The sequence below is a fragment of the Sebastes fasciatus genome, chromosome 17 (genome assembly GCF_043250625.1).
Source record: "Sebastes fasciatus isolate fSebFas1 chromosome 17, fSebFas1.pri, whole genome shotgun sequence".
Taxonomy (NCBI): Eukaryota; Metazoa; Chordata; class Actinopteri; order Perciformes; family Sebastidae; genus Sebastes; species Sebastes fasciatus.
In genome coordinates, this window is record NC_133811.1 from 11,177,882 (window position 1) to 11,200,795 (window position 22,914).

Below are 22,914 nucleotides of genomic sequence, written 5' to 3' on the forward strand. Positions count from 1 at the left end.
TCACAGCACCACGGGCCACATGCAAAACATTATTTCATCAATTTAACTGACTCTTCCAAGTTACACCCAGGGTCAAAGCAGCTCCTTTGGGGAAACCATTTTCTGGTGCTTTTTCAGTCGCTGAGCTAAAAGAAATGGGACAGGTAAGGGGATCCATGGGAAAGCAAGCACCTGGTTGGAATAGGGTTAGGTCTCTGAGGATGCTGAGTGCAGTGTACAGTCTTTGTATTGTTGCAATAAAATGCAAGGGAGTTTGGTTTCTCAGTTAAAAGTACAGCGCATTCATTACAAGCAATCAGATGCGTGTAGGCTACAGTAAATTGGAAGAGCTGTGTGAAAACAGGGTGATAATTACAGGGCAAGGCGTGTGACTGCGACGATATTATGTAACTGTTGCACAAGTGGAGAAGGGTCACAAAGTCAGTGATCTAACTCAGGAATGTCTGTTCTACAGCAATGTGGATCTAAAGTCATCTAAAAGAGACAATTGGCCACCATGAGATACTGACAGACAGACAGACAGACAGACAGACAGACAGACAGACAGAAAGACAGAGCAGTAGCACAAGAGTTATACAGCCAGTGATCTGACTCAGTAATGCCAGTTGTAGCCTGCAGCAACAGCCAACATTATAAGCTACAGTTCAAGTAAGGCTGTAGCTGCTAAATGCCTGTATGTATTGAACGGAGCAAGGGTGTGTTTTACTGCAAAGTAATTTAACTTTTCATTTGTAAGAGAAAAATAGGAATGGTGTAAAAAAAAAATTCAGTGATTTAGGATAACTGTAAATGCTAGTTTCAGAGTAGTTCAAGTACAAAGGAGTCATCATTTTCCACTTGTGCAATTTTGTTAATAGTCTGTTTATTGTCAATACTGTATATACTGCTCTTATTTTTATACTTCCTTGCATTTAAATGGTTCATATTTTGTTACACTTTGTTTAGCTCTTTTTTTACTGTGTTAGCTGATGCTTCTGTTTTTTTGCACTATCCCCTTTGCTGCTGTACACTGCAAATTTCCCCACTGCGGGACTAATAAAGGAATATCTTATCTTATCTTATCAGTAAAGTCAGTTACACCACTATATTATCTAAAGCTAACATTGGCCACCAGAAGCTGGACATATCCAGTGGGCAACCTCCGGGTCTGAAAAGTGAAGCCAATGCTGAAGTGCCTTAAACTTGCATTCTTTCTAATAGCCAGCAGGGGGCGACTCCTCTGGTTGCAAAAAGAAGTCTGATTGTATAGAAGTCTATGAGAAAATGACCCTACTTCTCACTTGATTTCTCAATCACTAGTTTCAAGTCTTCTTCAATACAGCATGATGTTCATTTAGTAAATGATGGTCCCATTTAGAGTCAAATAGACCATAAAGCAGGGTATGCTTTAGGGCGTGGCTACCTTGTGATTGACAGTTCGCTACCACGGCGTTGTCCGGTCTGGGAGTTGTCTGTGTTGTTGTCTTGCAACTTTAACCCTTTCACAGTGTGTTTTTCAAGTTCATGAAACTTAGCTGTAACATTTTGGTCACCTAAAAATGTCTTATTCAGCATTCGATTGTACTTAGCTCCACCCTCTCGTGTCACTTCTGGTTGCAAAAAAACAAGATGGCGACGGCCAAAATGCCAAACTCGACTATGTCCACTTCTTATATACAGTCTATGGTCAAATCAGACCAAGTGAGGCTGTAGCTGCTAAATGCCTGAGTGTACTGAACTAAGCAAGGGTCCGTTTTATTGCTAATGAATTCAACTTTTAATTTGTAAGAGGATAAGAAGCAAGGATGAACAGATTAGATTTTGGTGGTCAAAAGTCACTGTGAACTCACAAAACCTGTTTTTGGCCATAACTCAACAATTCATATGCTAATTATGACTATTTCACAGACATTTTCACAGATATGTCTAACAAAATGATGAAGTGAAGACATTTTGGACAGACATGGACGTAACCTGCAACTTGACTGGTTGGCAGAGGCATACAACCGCAATTCGCTCCTGGAAATTGACATCAACCTCTGTCCGTCAATCTGTCTTGCAATGATACCATCAAAATGTCTCAAACCTTCCTTCCTCCTGTGGGAGTTTAGCTTTACAGACAGACATATTGCTACTGGCAGATGGTAATATTTCAACATGTACACTTTGCAAACACTTTGAAACAGACAGTAACTCTTTGACTCTTTGCTCCAGAGGCATTACAACAACTCCTTTAATTGTATTGAAATGAGTTCAAAAGTGAGCAGACAACTGTCAAGAGAGTGGAGGAATTCAGACGGTGATAAACTGACATTATTAAATACAGAACAGCAGGAAAGACCCTACTTCAGCCAGGCCATACTGTCTTATCTAATCTGCAACATGTTGACACACATCGATTTGTCCGTACCATTAGGCTACAGACTCACACCACGTGTGCGTATGGCCTGAACTTAACTGTACAGTTGACATGGTCGGGGTTCAACTATCCGAACTTTAACAATACAGCTGGGAGAGTCCTTCTTAGAGGTGTGTGTGTAAACAAATAGGTATATAGAGATAAAGCTGTATTGTAAGTGTTTGTTTGGTCTAGGGGAGGCGGCAGGTGTGTGCGCTCGAGGCTCGTACCTGCGTGAGGCCTGTTGAAGTGTGTGTGAGGGTGGAAAGACTGTGTGTGCATGCATAGCCATAAGCAAACATTGCAAATATCTATACCTCTCCTGCAATCCAGAGGTTCATACCGGACACAAAGATGAGTATTCAAACCAGTTCTGGTGTGTGTTTAATGCATAGGTACTGTATACTGTGTGCTCAGCTAAAATGGGAACATATATATGCACAGCCACTTCGCCAGAGCAGAAGACGCTTTACAAATAAAGACCTGAGTTTGAGAAACCCTCAGGCAGCAAGCAGGCAACCTCCAGCTAGCCGCATGAGAAAAGTTGTTGTTTGTTCTATCCACACATGAGGAATCTTGTGTATGCCTCCATTTAGCAGTTGGGCTATATGCATGTCTGTATTAAAGGATGCTTAAATGGTCACTTCATTGATGGTCAGTACAGAGGAAAGTGGTCACTTTGAGTTGACAGCAGTAGGCAGGACTTGTTAAGATTGAATCAGAGCATGACTGACCGGAAATAGCAGTTATACACACACACAGATAAACACACACACACACTGTGAAGCCCCTTAGTTTCCAAAATACACATAGTATGCAAAAGAAGTGTGTGCATATGTAGATGACATTAATTCCCTGAACACTGGAAATGCAAGTTGTAAATGTTGGTTACATTCTGAACATCTGTTAAGTATTTCAAAAATATAATTTAGCAACTCCTAAATATAAATTAATTAAAAATATTTTGGGCTGTATACTTGAAACTTAGCTATGACACATATAGACTTTGCACCATGGTTTGTATTCCTAACTGGGACATTTAGTGTATCAGCTGAGAGCAATATTTTGCAATATCTTTACTAGGAGATGTCCTTTAGGGACATATATTTTCTGTGAAGTTTTATTGCTGGCATCCACAAACATGTATTTTTGTATTTGTGCTGGGTAAAGTCACATTCACAAAAAATACAGTGCAATTTGCAAATACGCATAATTTACTCAGTAAATACGTATACACTGCATTTGCAGATCGCTTCCTGTGCATTTGTGGGCCATGTGACATTTGCAACTTCCCTCCTGTGTGTTTACAGAATTTTGTCCGATTGGTACCGCAGCAGATCTGTAGATAATAGTTGTAATCCACAGAAGACAATTCACAAATATGTACCATGATCTGCAAATATTTCACTATCCACAAACATGTATTTTTGTATTTCTGTTGTGTAAAGTCACATCCACAAAAATACAGGGCGATTTGCAAATACGCATAACTTACTCTGTAAATATGTATTTTAAGGTTTACATGTAAAGAGATAAACACTTGGTCTTTGTGCAGAGGACTGTGTTGAGTGAGAGTTGCACGTCTTATCTTTGCAGGGCGGTTGCAGCAGCTCGATGATGGTGATGTGTTTGATAAGTGTGAGCAGTCACCCAGCCTTTACAGGGACGGGGTGAACGAATTTGATATTCAGAATCAGAATCAGAAAGGTGTTTATTGCCAGGTGTAAGGGGTATACACGAGGAATTTTCTTTGGCTTTTTGGTGCGAGACAAACAGTATAATAACAAAGAATAGATAAAACGTTAGAATAAAATAAGAATAAAAATGTACAATTAGAATAAAAATGTACAATTAGAATAAAAATGTACAATTATATTATTACAATTATAGCCAGAATTATATTAGATGAAGAATAACACTTAACATAGCTGTATATAAACACAATATGACCATGACCATAGCCAAAATTGTAGAAATACTGAGGTCCTTAAAACACCCGACCCAACTTTACATTAGCAAGATAGTCTTTAACTTATTAGTTAACTATTAATTTATGATTTCTGCATTTCTTTTCCACAATATGAAGGTCTAAATGCTGTTTTAACTCTACAACACCCTCCATATGTAGCCTGCATTTTTGACAGGACCTCAGTGTCCTCCATGGTAAGTTAGTAACACGTGGAACAAGCAGCCTATGTTTGTTTATAGATATGCATCATGTGGGACATTTTCAGTGGACACAGTGAGGCTATTTGTTATTTTGAACAGAATTTGATGAAGCTCATAATCTTTATGCAGAGGACTGTGTTGAGTGAGAGTTGCATGTCTTATCTTTGCAGGGCGGTTGCAGCAGCTCGATGATGGTGATGTGTTTGATAAGTGTGAGCAGTCACTCCGCCTTCAGGGGGGCGGGGTTGAGCGATGGGGTGAATGGAAGGGGCGGTGCAGCTCTAAAAATTACTACATCCACCCTTTCTGCCTCCACATCTTCTCAGTTTTCACACAGGTCGTAGACCACGACGATATAACGCGTTTCCTCCTCAAACCTTATCAAAAAGACCTGTTTGATTGACTATTTTCTGCATTAAGTTCAACTAAGAAACCAGCTTGATTCTGCTGCTGCTATGGCGAAAGGAGAGGGAGGAGAACAATACTCCAACGCCAGTTTATTGACTAATAAACCTGTCAGCTCGGATGGTATCACGCTCGCCAGGAAGGTGAGTTCATTCATTAATTAAATATGAATAAAAATATATATATTTTTTTCTTTTTCTTACCTAAATGGCTTCACCAAAGAGGATGGTTTCTGAGGGGAGTGTATGATCTTTAACCGTTGAATGAATGGAGCACACCGGTGAAGTGACATTTCAAGGCACTGAGTCATCTAGTAGGCGCGGAGCTCATTATGTGATATTTCTACACAAGTTAACCAATGTATATGTCTCATATGTGACTCACTGAATTATTAAATTAATTGAGTTATTAATATAGTAAATTTAAGTCATAATTTTAGTTTCTAGACGGTGTAAATGAGACGTTTTTAGTCACTAAAGAGCTAAATTTAAATCCCCCAAAATGCAACTCTTCTCTCTTAACGGCTGTCTTTCAAGTATTATGTTAACGTTCGTTTTTACATCGGACGTAACTTACGTAAGCTAACTTTACGTTAATTTACGTAAACTGACTTTACGTTAGCTCGTCAAATTAGCATTTTACACTGGGATTTCTCATTTGCATATGGCTTTTAATGAATTTAAATTAATTAAAATGTGCAGTCACACTGAAAATGTGTCTCTCAAAAAAAACAAAAACGCTGTAAGGTTATGTCGACTTATAACAATAGAAGTAGGTAACTAAGCAACAACCTGTATTAGTTTACGTAGTCGCCTAGTAGATAGCTAGGTTTGTTGTAGTGCTGCGTTCAGGGGCTCCTATGAAGCCCCCCACATCTGAGAGAGTCACATCCAGTGCTAACACTTGGTTGGTATGTAAATGGGAATTATAACAAAATAATCGTAGATTTATTAGTACGTGCGTGTCTTTCTGTTTCAGGAAATAATGTGACAATGCTTTGTATTGTAGTAGCAAAATTAGGAGGAAAAGAATTTGCATCACATGTTAATTCACTGAATGACTGTGACTGTTATGAAACAGTATTTAAGAGATCTCTTTTCACTGTTTAGTTTTTCATGTGTCTTCTTAAATGTCTCCTTGGTTGTAAAAAAAAAAAAAAATCCCTGCTTAATTTGGTATTCGAGTGCATTTTGTGTTTAATATCCATATCTCCGATAGCTTTGAATGCAACAGGAAGCACCTACCAAGGCGACGTGTCAGACACAGGGGAGGAACAGGAACAGGATATTTCCCTAAAATCCCATCTAAAATCTGAGTTTTTGACATTTCAGTCATTTCCAGTAAAAACTATTTAAAGTTTTTTTTACATCTGTGACTGTAACATTGAAAAAACAGTTTTACTATCCTTTCAGTATTTGAAAAACACACCTGTTAGAGGATGTTTTCAGTCTACGGTGATAACATATCATGACTGCTTGCACTGATAACACAAGTAATAGCCCTAGGAGGTCAGTTTTCATGTCAGGTTTACAGAACACTGTCGAGACTTCCTCATTAGATAGATAAACTCAGACTGACTCATATTTTGCAGAAAGTATAAAGGGACACATTCCTCCTCTACTGTAACAGATGTATTTAGGATGGGTAATGCAAGAGGGGTGTTTTTAAGTGAATTGCTTTGAAACTGTGTGGAGAGAGTGACAGTAAAACTAGAAGGGGCAGAAGTGTGTAAACTGGTAGAACAGGTGTAGTTTGAAAGAGTTGGACTCCCACACACAGTCAGCAAAATACGTCTTGGTCATAGACCTTCATCAGGTATAGACTAGCCCTAACCTTGGGGTCAGTTTTGATCCTCAAAACCCCACATCCACCATGGAGACATGACCTAAATCACTACCAGGTAGTCCAACTGGTGTAATACCAGCCGTTGTGTTCACTCACTAAAGTTTGAATAATGCTGATGATGCTTGTTTCTCATATCAGCCCGTTTTGTCACCCATACAAAATCTGGGTTGGGTGTATCAACAAGACAGAGGCTGGTTGATTCAGCCGCAGTGATGTTTTGTGTTGTGGTCTGATCTGGTCTGTTTTCTTCTAAAGCGTATTAGTGACACGAGTGCCTGCAGTTCAAGGTCATTTTCACAAGCTGGGGTTTTACCTTTCCTCGTCCTCATTCAACACCAGTGATGAAAAATTCCTTGACCAGCTGAAAACAGCACCAAATGCCACCTTTTGATTGGCCAGCTGAGAGGGTGTGTTTTCATCCCTCTGTGGGCAGGATTGGTCAGAGCACTGGTCAAACTGGCAGGCAACCCATTGCCTATTCAGCCAGGTCAGGCTGCTGCCAAGTGTCACCCTGGCTTTCGCTGTGTGTGTGTGTGACACCATGGTGTTGTCATGCCCTGGCACTAATCTGCAGAGATTTGTGTTGCTATTAGAGGAGTTGTTTAGAGTCTGTCTGATGAGGAAATGATTACATCTACAGTGGAGAACATGGGGAAGAATGAGCGCTTGTTAGGAAACCAAGGGTTTCTTGTTTCCCAGTGGCTGCCCCTGACTTCTGCCAAATACGCTACATGATGGTTAGCCTTTTGCCAGCTCGGCTCATAAAACTCTCTGGCGATTTTAGTTCACAATCCTTATGAGGCATTGTGTTGTTGTCTTAATCGGACTAGTGGGAACTATGCAACACCGAATATTGGAGATTAAATGGTTCAGACGGAAATTGAGAAAGTTACCTGACGACATATAAGTGTGTGCTGCGATTGAGCTGCTGTATGTCGACTCTGCAGAATTGGTTCCTCCTCCTATAATTACCGGGGCTTGGCCCTGCCAAAGCCTGAAAAGGTTTGTGTGTGGGCAGCTGCAAATAATTAGCCTTTAGGACACTTTCTCCACATGCAGGTTCATGTTGAATGAGTAATATGCCTGAAGTCACTCATTTATAAGGCATTATCTTCTCAGTAGACGGACGATCTCATATCTGCTATTGTGTCTGTAATTTTCTAATCCTGGTTCCACTTGTAGGATAAATGTTGCTGCTAATTTTTTACTTGATTAACTCGGTTTCTCCTTGTTTTTGTTTTTTATCCCCAGCATGAGAATAGGAACCGGTTGTCAGTCTGCAACAAGATATGCTACGCCATCGGTGGTGCACCCTACCAGATCACAGGATGCGCCCTGGGATTTTTCCTGCAGATCTACCTACTGGATGTAGCTCAGGTGAGTTGGTTGAGATTAGTTTCAAAACTTCCATGCTCACACCTGCCCACATATTTAGTGTCATTTCCATAACACAGACCTAAATATAGCCTCCCCCCTGCTGCCCTTAAAGGACCGCCCTACAGTATGTGTGGTGGCATTTACAGACGTGAGAACAAGAAGTTCCACATGATCTTTCCTGCGTCCTAAAATCACCTCTCTCATAAGGGCACACACAGGGCATTGTGACCGCCAAAGCTCGCCCAACAAAGGGCCGATTTATCCTGTACAAATGAAGAGGTGGAAAAAATTTCTCCGTTGTTTCCATTATTGACTCCATGATGTGGCACCGCTGTATCAAAAGGCTTAACAGAGGCTTGTTCAAAAATATGTCGGGGAGGGGAACGTTGTGGAGGGGCTCGCTTTAATGGGCTCTGACACTAATCCGATGGCCAAAATAGCGTGTAAGTCAACTGCTTCCCAGGGTTTAGCTTTGTGCGGCTACCGAGATTGTTAATTAAGAGTCTATTGGGTGACACAGCGTGGCGCAGATTGTACAGTCAGGAGTCGGGCATTCATCGTGCCTGGCTTCCAGTCAGGCTCGTCTCCTCTCTACAATGCTGAATGAACAGTAGACGGGCTGAGCTGCCAAGTGGCACCTTCACTATTTGACTTGCTAAGTGCTGCCTTTTGACTTAAAAAAAAAAAGCAGATAACTAAACACCTATCGCTGTAATGTCATGTTGTAAAGCTACACTGCTTACTGCTCCATCAAACGGCTTAGCAGGCTATGTATAGTTTGTCAGTTTGCTCATGACATTTAATCATTCTAGTGTGGACGGTGTACATGTACGCTGCCTGGGAGGATATTTGAATGTGTACAGTGAAATGTTCTTTGACATTTGTGTGCTTTTAATGTCACTAATCTTTGTGTCATCTCCTTTCGGCAGCTGGATCCCTTCTACGCCTCCATTATCTTGTTTGTGGGCCGAGCATGGGACGCCGTAACGGACCCCACGGTGGGCTTCCTGGTCTCCCGAAGCCCGTGGACGCGTTTCGGACGCATGCTTCCCTGGTAGGTTTAACTCCCAATTTGAACAAGCAAGATGCTGTTGGACGTTAGGGGTGTAAGAAAATATCGATACACATGAGTATTGCGATATTATGTTGTGCGATACTGTATCAATATTTACTTAACAATAAATAACGCTCCAAAGTTACGCTAAATTTTGGCGAGGAAAAACTGGCATTGCCATTTTTAAAGGGGTTCCTTGACCTCTGACCTCAAGATATGTGAATGAAAATGGGTTCTATGGGTACCCACAAATCTCCCCTTTACAGACATGCCCACTTTATGATAATCACATGCAGTTTGGGCGAAAACCAAGCAGTTTTTTGCATGCATTATAAATGTGTTATTTTTGCCTATTCTAAAGTGGTGCGTTTCTGGTGTGTTCTTTATACTAGGACAGTTTTCCTAAAATTTAAATTAAAAAAATCGCAATATATTGAATCGTTACCCCTGTATCATGATACATATTGTATCGCCAGATTCTAGAGCTTTTTAATAGATCTGGGTAATTTTCCCGGGGCCATGGGAGTCAGACCATCTCCATTACCTTGTTGATAAAGCCCAGTTATGTGTCATTGAAGCGTTTATCGCATATTTGCTGCTGGAAATACCTGACGGGGGCTTGCCTTCAGCCCCGGTGAGTCAGAGCAGTGAGTGGAAGTTTTCCAACTGTACAGTGTACATGTGTCAGTGTTTGGGGGCGGGGCTTTGCGAGAGGAGACCGGCATCTACCAGCGTCATTTCTCAAGAGGTTACTATAGGTCATACTGATGCAACAACTGTAGCCACTTCACTCACTGCCCACACATGCTACTGTGTCCATTCAAACTCCCCACTTTCTCTCTCGTTCACACACACACACACACACACGCACAACTGCTGCCATGTATACAGGCTATGAAATATATCTACTGAAAAAATGCTTTTGGTTGAAATGGTTAACGCTGGACCACTAAAGCCAGACTTTCCGGGGGTTTTTACCAAACAAATATAGGGCAGTTCCTTCAGGCGCTAGCCTTGCACATTTCCCACAGCATGGCCTTTGGCATGACATTGACAAATATAACTCCTGCCTGCTACTGAGTTTGCTTCTCACAGCAAGCACTCAAAGAATTTATCAGAAGGAATTCCTCTGGAGATAACTTAAAATCTCTGCATATTTGAATAGATTTTGATAATACGCTCATTTGTTGAGTTAGACATAAAAGAATGACACATAGTATTTTGGGTTTTGGCCTCTTTCTGTGAAATCCCCTTGTGAAGAACAAAGTGAATGTGAAAATGCTGCTTTGCATCTTTGCTTGTGTGTGTGGCAGCCACGCTGAGGGAGTGGGAGGCCTGCGCCGCTTTTTCACAGAAAGGTTACCGACCTTTTTCTTTTCAGCTGCTATATCCCCTCCCCCAGCTCTCTGAGCAGACCTACATGGTGGGATTATCTCATATTTGTCTGTTCATGAATATATTGCACGTCCCCGCAACTGGAGCTCTTGACCCACGTCTAAAGGGTATAATTTCCACTGTTACGTACAGTGTGGGGTGTCAGCGGTAGCGGCTGGTTAGGGTTACAGAAGTGGCTTCCAGCCTCCTGTCAACACAGAAGACATGTTTGAGCTGCTGTCCCTTCAGTATTTCTGAACACGCTGTACCTCTGTAGTGTGATCAGGCTAAAAAGGTGACACTTTGACAAGACGAGGTAAATGTCTGAAGGTCTAAGCAGCTTCATAATGAGCACCACAGAGAGATGAGTGTTACTCCCTCGGCTGATTGATTAAAAACATAATTATCTCCCTAGCTGATTATGAAATGTGTGCACCATGTGTAAGGAGTCATGAAGGTCTCTTGCGTGCGGTCCCCCTCCTCAGTTTCATGTGTTAATGTTCCCTTGGGTGTGCGTGCATTGAAAACACCTGCATGAGTGTTTTAGAATACAAAGGAATGATCGCGTTGGTTAGCAGTTCCTGAGAAGTGTCAGAAGTGTTCCTCTTTGGCAATGAAATTGGAGGTTACAGATATGCAACACATATTGAAATAACTTCTTGTTCTGCAAGTTAGGACGGAGGTTGTACAACCAAATGATCACCCTTTGGGAAAACTACAGTGCTGTACAGGAATTTGCAAAAAACAAAAAAATAATTTCATGCATACTTTGGATATTCTGTTCAAGGAAAAAATAGCTTAATGTTAGTGCATGCAATTCTGTTGAGCTTAATTGAACTAATGTGCAGGAGGGGTGAGGTCAGTACATCATTATTGTGATTTTCAGCTATAACATCAAGATGCTGACGTGTGTGAATCTCAAAAGTGGGTCATGCTTGGGGCTGCTTGTGCAAAAGCGAGATGCATCCATTTGTTGTCCGAGATGGGGAGTGGTTGGGGTGTGGGGAGGTTGTAGGTGAAAGAAAGGATGGAGGAATGATTGGCACGTTCCACTCCCATCACGGTCAGCTCGGGTTGTTAAGCTGTGAAGAAGAGGAGATGGGTGCGGTGGCTGAGATCGGGGACTAAGCAGACAGTGCTGCTCCATCTTAAAAGCACCCGTGTGTAGGAAGTGGGGGAGGGGAAATCAGTCAGGCTAGCTTCTCATTGGTCCAGCCCACAACACACCACATACATGAGCCAATGAGATCTCGGCTTTCAACTCCGAATGGCCCGGTAGGATTTTTAAAGACTGAGGAATCCAGAGGTTTACTACAGTTCAAGTTGTGGAGCAGCAGTAGTAGAATGAGTTGCGCTGTTGCTGCACAGCTGCTGGAGCAGGTTTCCTGCTATTCCCTAAATATACATTTAAATGCATTTCTTTGGACATTGGCTCTTACGTATCCAGACTTTGTATTACTACTTCAACAAATACTGACTGCCTGTCTCGGCTAATATGCATTAGGTCATTTTTTTCACATCAATTCCACATAAAGCATGATTTTATTTTTCAAATTTTTGTGATTTCTTAAGTTATTGTCAGAGAAAAACATGAATTCAGGGCCTGAAAACCAGAACATCTGCTTCGTTTTCCTTTTTTTTTTATTACAGCCACCCAGCCCAATGATAGCTGCCAAACTATAATTATTGCCGTCAGCCCATAAAAAGTTAATTAATATGCACCAGACTAAAAGCTGTCACCTGCTAAGTTAGCTCGCTGGGATAAAACCACCCCTCCCTAGTCAGCACGGCTATTTCAGAGGACATGTAAATACGATTCCAGGAGGGGCATCATGACAGGACTTATATGGCGTTACTGTGTCACTGCACGTCTGCACGTACAGAGCAAATCCTGAACCTTGCAAACTGTTTTGAGAACAGCAAAGAAGCTGGAAAAATTGGACTTGAAATCAGAGATTCAATCTTTTTATGTTTTCATTCCCTAGTTTATTTCATCCATGTCTGAACGAAGCTAAGAAATTCAAGTAAAAGGCGTTTTCACTGATAGACACACTTCGGTTAAATCAAGTACCATCATGCCTTATTTTTGTGGTTGTTTGTTTCTTTGGCAACAGAGGAAATAAACTGTAAAAAAAATGCATTCCTAAATGTCGATCTCCAGACAAACATATCTGCTTTAACTTGCAGGCCACTCCTGCAAACTCCCGCAGCGACTTCACACGAGTGTACAGTTGATCACATCACATGCGCGAGAGAGTCTGCTGATTGCTGCTCCTCCTGACGTTAAAGCTCATACTGTTCATCAAAGTTTGACTGGTAATAGGCTTAAAATGATGAGTGGCGAGCCTGCAGTGTGATGGGATGGATATTAACCGATGACATGGCGAAAAGTTATGACTTTTTTTTTATTTATATATACAGTGTATTTATATAAGACAATGACGTGCTGTTTGTTGTAGCCCGCAATGATGCATTTGTGACTTAATTTCCTGTCTGATAAGGATGAATCCCCTAATGTAAGTGATTACCGTAGAGAATAGATGGATAAACGGGAAGCCCGGTCTGCTTCCTGCTACGCAAGTCAGAGTGTTATTACCAGAGATGTGGCTGCCCTCTCTAGCTCATATCTGATTGGATAGTTTTGATCTGACCATAGGAAGAAGCAAATAAGAAGGAAATGACTAAAGGGATTCCACTCCTGCAGCTTTTTTCCTCTTCAAATGACCTCACGGTCCAAATTTACAGGATGTTAGACATGTGATGAGGAGGAGGAGGAGGAGGAGGAAAGGATGGTACGGATGTGTTTACAAAACTAAAATGACGTGGTCTCATTCATAATGAATATTTTTCACATACATCATTGAAACATTTATGTAGTTGTTCAGTCATTTGTATATGAAACCGCTTGTTTAGTTCAGCAGCATTCCCCAGTGTTATATACGCTCATAACCCTCTGATTCAACCACAAGCTCAACCTGTTCCTCGCATGTGAACGCCAGGAACACTGCGTCTCTTATCGATGATAATTAGCGTGAAATGACAAACAGTGAGCTGATGAAAAGTTGGCACAAACTGAATGGAAGCCACACTTAAACGGCCACAATTTCGTTATGTAATACTGAGTGTCCTTCCTCTTCATGAAGGCTGATGATTGTTCACAGAGTGAGAGTGTTTCACGCTCGAGTAGGATCACGTTTTCAGCCACTAATGTTGTTGTCGTCTCTTCTCCTTTGTCCATATGAAGGATCCTGCTCTCAACCCCACTGGCTGTGCTCTCCTATTTCCTCATATGGTACGTTCCTCCCTATGAGAGCGGGAAAGTCATCTGGTACCTTTTCTTCTACTGCATCTTCCAGAGCCTTCAAACTGTGAGTACCACACTCGTGCCCATGCAGACACTCCCAGTGACTACTGTTGTTCCATATGTGCAATACAGGGTCATTGGAAAAAGTTTGATTTCCCAAGATTTGAACCATTTTACCCTTCAATGACTCCCTATTATGAAATTAAAAGTTATTGTGGGGTCAATATGAAGTAACTTTGAATGTGAATCATGTTTTTTTTGCCATTTACCCTCAACGCCCAACTCCTTATTATGAAATTAAAGGTTATTTTGATTGTGAATCATGTTTTTTTTTTTTTTTTCAAACTCAAAGTGTAGCAATCTTTCCAAAATATGGAAATATCCATAACATTTCATTAGGAAATCCTCCTAAATTGTACAAAGCAAATACGCGTATTTCCCTAAATGTCAACGTATTCATATAAGTAAATCATTTCAAAGAGCCTGATAGTTGCATCAATCTTCTCCTCTAATTTCCCACCAGAATGCGGAGACAAATTTCCCAACATGTTGAACAATTACTTGTCTGCATGACCAAAAAGTGAAGCTGCATTAATTTCTCACCTTGTTGCTCTTTTTTTTTTCTTTGCCAATCAGTGCTTCCATGTGCCGTACTCTGCCCTCACCATGTTCATCAGCTCAGAGCAGAAAGAAAGAGACTCAGCCACCGCATACAGTGAGTATCATACGCAGTGTGTGTGTAAAACTGTTATTTTAATTATTTTGTCACCTCCTAAGTGACTAAAACGTCCTCCGTGTTTCCTTCAATCAATCAGGGATGACGGTGGAGGTTCTGGGCACTGTTGTGGGTACAGCCATCCAGGGGCAGATAGTTGGTATGGCGAACGCTCCCTGCCTCCCAGGACCCGGTGACATCAACTCCTCTCTGTCTGTAGGGCTCAATGACACAGGGCCAGTCATTTCCCTGGATGACACGGTAAACAAACTTAGTCATGTGTTTTGACAGGAAAGGCAAATAACGACTTTTGCTGTTTGGGACACAACTTCTGTTTGCTAACTGTCCCCTTGTTCTTTCCTTACAGAAACGGGCCTACATGATTGCTTCCGGCGTCATCTGCATTATCTATGTGCTCTGTGCTATTGTTCTGTTCTTCGGTGTGAAAGAGAAGAAAGGTAAGGACATTAATATCTCTATCAAACTGGCTCCATCCTTCAATTTAGATACCATTACTCGTTTAATTTAAGGCTGCAACTAACGATTATTATTTATAGAATATTTTCGCAATTAATCAATTAGTTGTTTGGTCTATAAAATGGTGAAAAATGTCGAACAGTGTTTCCCAAAGCTTCAAAATGACGTCCTCAAATGTCTTGTTTTATCCACAACTCAAAGATGTTCAGTTTCCTGTCATAGAGGAGTAAAGAAACCAGAAAATATTCACATTTAAGATGCTGGAATCAGACGATTTGGACTTTTTTTTTTTTCTTAAAAAATTACTCAAACCGATTTAATTGATTATCAAAAGAGTTGGCGATTAATTTAATAGTTGACAACTAATCGATTAATCGATGCAGCTCTAGTTTAACTGCCTTATTTTGAAAAAAATAAGTGGTAAATCAAGGAAAAGTTTTTTTGCTTTTCAAATTGTTGACCCATGCCTTTTAAGTTGCACTATATATAACAGGCCAATCACATTTTTTGGTTTGAATTTTTAACTGTTGAGTCTTGTTCAGCTAAGTAAGCCTGAGTTCAGGACTTTCGGTTGTTTTTAAACACCCCCAAAAACACGAGTTGCTCGGGTTCAACCTCCTATTTGGATGCACATAAACATAAATGTGACGGAGCTGTTATTAACGTCTTGACTCTAGGTCAATAAGGATGCACAGTTGTAGCTGTTTGCTGTGGTATAACTGTGGCCTGATGGGCTGTGTGAGAGCACACAGGTTTTTTAAATGGGAAGCCTCATGACCAGCAATGGGTCAAATAGAAATCTAGTAAAAGACCAGCCTGAACAGCTGAAAAAATTTATTCTGTTGAATGTAATTTTGCATGTTTTGCTCATTCTTTCCTATTTTTTCCTTCTTCCAGAGTCTTCTCGTCCCAGGTCAGAGCCCATGGGTTTCTTCCAGGGGATTAAGCTGGTGATGGGACATGGACCGTACGCCAAACTGGTCATGGTCTTCCTCTTTACATCGCTAGCTTTCATGGTGCGTATAGAGACACACACACGATTTTACCATGGGCTTAGTGAGTCTATGTACAGTATGTCAGTATGTTTTTAAGTTAGATGTTGGGAGCTGGTTTGTGCTCCCAGCCAGAGTTTACGTGGCGCCCGCCGAGGTGTGTTTGTGTGTGTATTTGTGTGTTTAGGCAGTGACTGAGTGTCTGTGCTTCGTCCTACAGCTCCTGGAGGGAAACTTCGCCCTGTTCTGCAGCTCCACTCTGGGCTTCAGAAACGACTTCCAGAATATACTGCTGGTCATCATGGTGAGTTCTCACACACACACACACACACACACACACACAGGTAGCACTTTCAGACAGTCAGTCAGATTGACGCTCTGTTCCCATGGCAATGACCGCATTTCCCTCCAGCATACGAAACCTTGAGCAGCCCATTTGTGTGGGATAAGTTAAAGCCATTAGCTTCAGAGTGCAGACAAAAGCTTCCCTCCCAGAGCGAACGCATAAATTGTCTTCAATTACAAGGCTGGTTTGTTCTCGGTTAGAGAACGGTGTCTCCTGGCTGCCTATTTCGAAGACGAGTGTCCACTCTGCCTGAATGCCATCCCATTCCCACAGACAGTAGTGGAGCCACCTTCTGATAATCCTTCTCATTTATTCCTCGTGACCTCTCTTGTAAAAAAAAAAAAAAAAAAAAAAGCTCTCTCATATCAAAGAATCACTTCAGATCCTGACAGGTATTAAACCCAATTAATTCATAGATGTGCCGTCTGTAGCACGCACAAAGTGAAGTCGAAGAGATTACACGCTTTGATCCTTTACTTTATGGAAAGGATTACGGAGGCAAGGCGGCGACCTTTTTCGTTAAAGTACATTTATTTCATGAAATTACTTTTTAGATTTTTCAACAGTGTGACGGGAACTGCTCCGTAATCAGCACTAAGTGATCCTAATCCTCATCTTAAGTTATTTGATGAGATGTCAGACTAACCTTGGAAGCTCACATCGTTGATTAAACTAACAGGCATTATATTATATAAAGACTTGTAACTCAAACTGGTTGTCCTTTTTACTGGATTGACACGATAAAGGTCGAATGTAATGGGACATTGTGCGAGAAGCAATGGGGAGTTCATTAATTGCAACGAACAGAAAGAGCCTTATTGTGTGTACTTTTTTCTGCCAATTTGAGGCACGTTGCAGAAAGCATGCTGTATGATACATTGTTCTCAAGCTTTGCTGTTGCACTGTAACATTTCCAAGGGCTGGACGGTGTTTATGTTGTAGGAGTAGCCGCTACTCGCTTTCATTTTGGCAAGTCAGTGCTTTATGAGGTCCGTTTAGAAGATAAAGCCACATTAAGTGATAATTATGTTTCTGAGAAAACAGGCTGATATGGTTCATAGCGGAGAGGCTGGTGTCTGTGCAAGGAAGTGGCTTTGAAGATGAAGTGTTCACACATACTGCTGACGCAAGACAAAATGAAATAATCTGCAAACGGGAAGGAAATGAAATGGAAATGTTTACTCATAGTGAGAAAACCACATAAGACAGCTTTTAAAATCACAGAACTTTCATTGTAACACACATGACTGTGCAGCGAGACTGAAGTGACTGAAGCGATGTGTGATCTATCTCTTAGCTTAGCCCGAGAAAAGGTGGGAAAATACTGTTATGCTGTTATCTTTACCTTAGTCAAACACGGAGGGGTCAGAGGCCAAACTGATCCAAGCGAGCCCTCTTGCCCTCCCCCTGCAGAGTTATAGGATGACCCCTGTGGAATTCTGCATCACATTTGAGCTCAGATGTGTTATGGGAAGAGCCGTAGAAACTGTATTGTCTTTCCATCTTCACTGTTGTGTTTGGCAGGTACGAGAGGTCAAAATGTGCTTCTGCATCACCACGCGTCCGGTCATGTCAAACCCAAACAAGCATTTTGAGAATGCATCTAATGTCCTGCTTCTTTACTGTCGTGTCCAGAGGGTCTTCTGCAAAATCCTGTTAACTTGTAATAGAGGGCCTTGTGTGGAATTTACCACAACTTCTGTGAGTTTTTTGTCGGAGGGTGCGTCAAAACAAAAACAGCTGGTTAACCAGACTTTTCATGTTTTTGTTTTTTTTTCCCCCTTCAGCTCTCCGCTACTCTGGCCATCCCCTTCTGGCAGTGGTTTCTGACTCGCTTTGGGAAAAAGACGGCGGTTTACGCTGGCACCTTGGTAAGGCCCACAATCACGTCCAAGCACCACTTCTAATGCGTATGAAGCCTGTGAGATTGACAGGAATTAAGTGATATTCTAGGAGTGGTAGGAAAACCGCTCTAGTGCCGTTAAGAGACTTGTTTTAGGAAGTAAATGTCTGAGTGGCAGCTGATGGTCTAATGTGTTTCTGCTCTTTTTTTCAGTCTGTGGTTCCCTTCATGATCCTGGTGGTGTGTATGAAGAGTAACCTGATCGTCACCTACATTGTGTCCTTTGCTGCCGGGGTCGGAGTGGCTGCAGCCTTCCTGCTGCCCTGGTAAGATCCCTACGCACTATATTTGATGATTTTTTCCATGTTTTCTTATCAGGAATACAGTTCTAATATATATATTTATGACTGTAACTTTTTTCAGGTCTATGCTGCCTGATGTTGTCGACGATTTCCAAGTGCAGAACCCCGACTCCAGCGGCCACGAAGCTCTCTTCTATTCCTTCTACGTCTTCTTCACCAAGTTCGCCTCTGGAGTCTCCCTCGGCATCTCCACTCTCAGTTTAGAGTAAGTATTTGCTTTAACATGCACACGCAACCTATACTGTAAATCATTCAAAACGTTTCTGTAGGTGTTTCATTTGTCTGGGACACTATAAAAAAAAAAAAGGTCTAAATGAGGTTAAGCCAAATCTCCCAGTTCCCAAATCCCACATCAAAGCAAGGAATTCCTTTTGCTTTCATTAGATTAAGTACAGTAAGGCGGTAGTGTGTGTGTGCTGCTGCTGCTGCTGCTGCACCTCATGACTGACTTTACAGAGTGTTGGCCTTTGATCAGAGATTTGCTGTGACTTTTGCATTCAAATCAAGATCTCGGCTTTACAAAAAAATGGGATTACCATCGTAGACTTCTTGAAACTAGTCCAGTATTGAGGGAGAACGCTGCAACCGCCAGCCGATAAACTGTAATGTAATCGTTTGGGGCAACCTGGTACCGTCAGCTTATGTCCACTAAAAGTGCTTGTTTTTGGCACAGACCGGCTCAGGTTGTTATAATAAGTGTCTGACAACATTATGGAAAGAACCCTGCAGAGGAGTAAAACCTTTTTCTTATCTTTCGCTTGATTCTGTCTGTTTGTTATCGTGTGTCTCGTTCGGAGAAATCTTGTTCTGAAACCTTGCATCGCATCCACATTGTTGAAATCATCTAAATATTCAGCCGTGACATTGCAAATCATTTAGATAACGTTGTCCCGTGGCACTCCTCTCTCTCTCTCCAACTTGCAAAAGGGAAGAAGAATGTATTATTTCTCTGTAGGGTCCTTTCCATAATGTTCTTTGACACGTATAATAACAATCTGAGCCTGTCAGTGTGACAAAAACAGGCACTTTTAGTGAACATAAACTGACTGCCCGTTTAGCGGTTGCAGCGCTCTCCCTCAATACTGGACCAATTTCAGAAATTGTTGTCCCTCTTAGCCAGTTAAAAACATGGGAAAATAAGATTGAAAAATACTGAAGTTACCCTTTAATGCTCTGCAATGCATAACAATGCAAAGTTCTACTGTTTTTTAAATTCAGTTTCTTCTCTTTCAGTTTTGCAGGCTACATCAGTCGAGGCTGCTCTCAACCAGAGGAAGTGCACATAACCTTGAAAGTGCTGGTCTCCGCCGCGCCCATAGCTCTAATCATAGTCGGCCTGTGCATATTGTACTCGTATCCAATCACCGAGGAGAAGAGGCAAGGCAACCGCAAACTGCTACAGGAACTGAGGTAAGACTGTGGATTAAAATGCCTTTTATTGTGTTTTGTATCAGTGACGCAAATCTCCAACTGAAGAGACTCTTTATTTTCTCGCAGGGACAACGAGGCAGATTCAGAAACAGACTCGACAGAACTTGCCAACATGGCATAGTACATTTTTTCGAGACCCACGGACCAATCGGGTGATCGACTGGCATTTTGCACTGGGCGGGACCAACATACCTGGGCCCTGTCGGATCATACAGAGACACTGCCTTGTCCAATCACACTGCTGCTGTTCCACATCTACAAAACTTCATTGACTCAGAAGTGTCATCGCTACAGCCACGCTGAGGCCTCTCTAAAAAACATCCTACCCTCTGCAATTTGTGACATTTTCCCAGCATGAAATTCACTCTCCTCTTTTGTTCAGTCAGATTTCAAAAGCCTTACTTTTTGTATAGCATACTACTTTTGAGCACTGTGGATTCTTTTTTAAAAAAAAGATTAGGTCCTCATTTGAAATTGCACAAAACCATGAAATGTGATGGGAGCATAATTTGTCAGTGCGGCCATTATTGGTGCTACAGTTTCCATCCTTGTACATACCACACGGAGCATTAATGACCTTGAGCACTGCGCTAAAGACAACTTTTCTAGTTCCCGTCGATGTGAGAAACTTGAACAAACAGTGATAACGCCTTAATATCTGTTCCGTTTTGGGGTAACAAAATTCAGAACTGACAAAACTAACACTTGTGCCAGTCACTTGCTCTTGAGTCATTGACTTGGTGTGAACATGTTTAAATGTGTTTTGTAATTTTACAATTAATCCTCATAGTTCACTGGAATCAGTCAGCCAGTTTGTCTGCATCTCATTCCCATCCCACTAGCTTTTTTTTCCTTTTAAGAAGCCGTCATAATGTGATGTTTGAACTCGTGGCGGGACAGTAACAGCTTGTTTTAGTCCCCCACCATAGTACTGAAACCACTACAATAGTAAAAGCAGTTAGCTTGCAATTACATTACTTACATTATCTTATTTATAGGACAGCTACTGAAAACGGAAAAAGCTTCTTTTTTTTCTCTAAATGCTTTCATTTTCACGGTGACAGATTTAGTTATATCATTATTTAAATATTTATTAGTTTTGATTTTACTGTTTTTGAATTCATGTTTTGCTGGAAAGTTGTGCTTCTTGCAGTATTTAAATATATTTAAGGCCTCTGAGGTTCCGATGAATTAGAAGTTTCCAAATGAGGAAAACGGGGTGGGAATCAAATTTTAACACATTCACACGCCTTTTAATGCATGTTGCCAACGCTACTATCTTTGCTCCGTAATGCATTCAAAAAGGGAAGCACTTGATTATGGGAAAAAAAGAAGATTGGAAGATGGGGGGGGTGGACTTGTTGTCTCCCTTGTGTGTGTGTGTGTGTGTGTGTGTGTTTGAATGTTTATTTTTCTTTGTATATACTGTACATGTGTGTTTATGAAGGAGCAACTAGGATGCTTTGTGATCATCTCAATCCCCGTCATGAAAAAGTGGATTGACATATTTCATATCCATTGATATGGAAATGTGTACATACAGTGTCATATGTTATACATACGTTTACATCTTCGACATGTTGCTGCTGACAACTGGGTTGCCGATGTGAAAATGTTCATATTTCATTCACTTTATTCCCTTGTGTGTGTGGTTTTTTTTTTTTTTCCACCTTAAAGGTTCCTTATATCTCTAGTAAAGGATACTGTACATGCCAACACAGTGCTATTCTCACACGCTAACCCTGTAATAATTGTACTTCCTGTAAATCTCACCCTGTTTAGTTGTTGCCTGTTTGTGAACTTCCGTCATGACTCTTAAGGCTCTAGCCAAATGTGTGAGCTTTAATCCCACAGGGACACACAGACGCCTTGTGTACATGCCTCCTGTGCATATGTATATATTGTATGTAAAGACTGTAAATATCTTTGATATTTGTGGCTGTGAAACGAACCCATGTACACTGTACTGTAGTTATTTAAGAAAAAGATGTGGAGATTGAAAAAGATATTGTTAATAAATACTAATTGATACGTGTACTGTGAATGAGCTGTCAACATTTCTTTACTTGAAACAACTATGTAACACAAGCTTGAGCCAAATTTAAACAAGAACAAACACGTATTCTTATCATGCCTGCAGAATGTGGTTAGTTAGCCATAACCCCATGCCTACTGAAGAGATAATGATATAATTCTTATGATATCTTATATACTCTGTCTTCAAAACATTTAAAACTGTCCTCAAATGTACCTGGAGCAGGTTGTGAGAGCAGTAACAGTAATTAAACAACATTAAAAAGTCAAATTAAAGACATACAAATGGGGCTAACAGCTTTGAGAATTATGCAAAATTATGAAAAAAACACTCATTTATATCACTACGTGTATCAACCAGACATGGCAGGATGTGGAGGCATTATTAGCTAATTGTTTGGATTATTTCAGAGTTTACAAAGGATACACACTTTCTGTAGCCCTTCAGTTGGACTTTTACAGAGTTTCACAAACACATTGGACATTATTTATGGTGAACTACTGCCATCTAGTGTCTGGATTTTGTCCCAATTTTATAAAATAGCCTATTGCTTGAAGTTGCAGGAAATGTGTGGCAAATAATACTATCTATTAATTTTGTTCCTGTTTCATAACAACTATGTATATTGCACTTATAGACACATTCCATTCAAATGATTTAAGAAAAAAAAAAAGACAAAATAATTTGACTAAAATTAGTAAAACATGAATCATTAGGTCCAATTTTCTGTCTTCAAATAAAACACCAAAAATAATTACTATTATGATCAATAGTAGGCATTGGTGTGGATTTGCTTCTTAACCATTCC

General features: G+C 40.9%; 1 protein-coding gene and 1 long non-coding RNA gene across 2 annotated transcripts in view; one reads left to right on the top strand and one right to left on the bottom strand.

The window, feature by feature from the left end:
• Positions 1 to 5,310, bottom strand: part of LOC141754208 (uncharacterized) — a 43,610-nt gene extending 38,300 nt beyond the window's left edge. The window contains exon 1 of the long non-coding RNA XR_012590577.1: positions 5,155 to 5,310. This is a non-coding gene — a long non-coding RNA (uncharacterized LOC141754208). The remainder of the gene's footprint in view (positions 1 to 5,154) is intronic.
• mfsd2ab (MFSD2 lysolipid transporter A, lysophospholipid b) lies at positions 4,830 to 22,115 on the top strand. The gene is made up of 14 exons (XM_074613119.1): positions 4,830 to 5,094; positions 8,048 to 8,173; positions 9,103 to 9,227; positions 13,846 to 13,969; positions 14,542 to 14,620; positions 14,721 to 14,881; positions 14,988 to 15,078; positions 15,995 to 16,113; positions 16,310 to 16,393; positions 18,223 to 18,306; positions 18,492 to 18,604; positions 18,702 to 18,845; positions 19,874 to 20,050; positions 20,138 to 22,115. The coding sequence occupies exons 1-14, from the start codon at positions 5,002 to 5,004 to the stop codon at positions 20,190 to 20,192; spliced, it is 1,575 nt and encodes a 524-aa protein (XP_074469220.1). The 5' UTR covers positions 4,830 to 5,001; the 3' UTR covers positions 20,193 to 22,115.
• The last annotated feature ends 799 nt before the right edge of the window (positions 22,116 to 22,914 follow it).

What these genes read in the sequence shown, in the direction of transcription:
- mfsd2ab (XM_074613119.1), top strand. Translation starts at nt 5,002, where the DNA reads ATGGCGAAAGGAGAGGGAGGAGAACAATACTCCAACGCCAGTTTATTG. An exon ending in TCATTTCCCTGGATGACACG is followed by an intron (nt 14,882 to 14,987) that starts GTAAACAAACTT and finishes CTTTCCTTACAG; the next exon opens with AAACGGGCCTACATGATTGC. An exon ending in GCAGCCTTCCTGCTGCCCTG is followed by an intron (nt 18,605 to 18,701) that starts GTAAGATCCCTA and finishes AACTTTTTTCAG; the next exon opens with GTCTATGCTGCCTGATGTTG.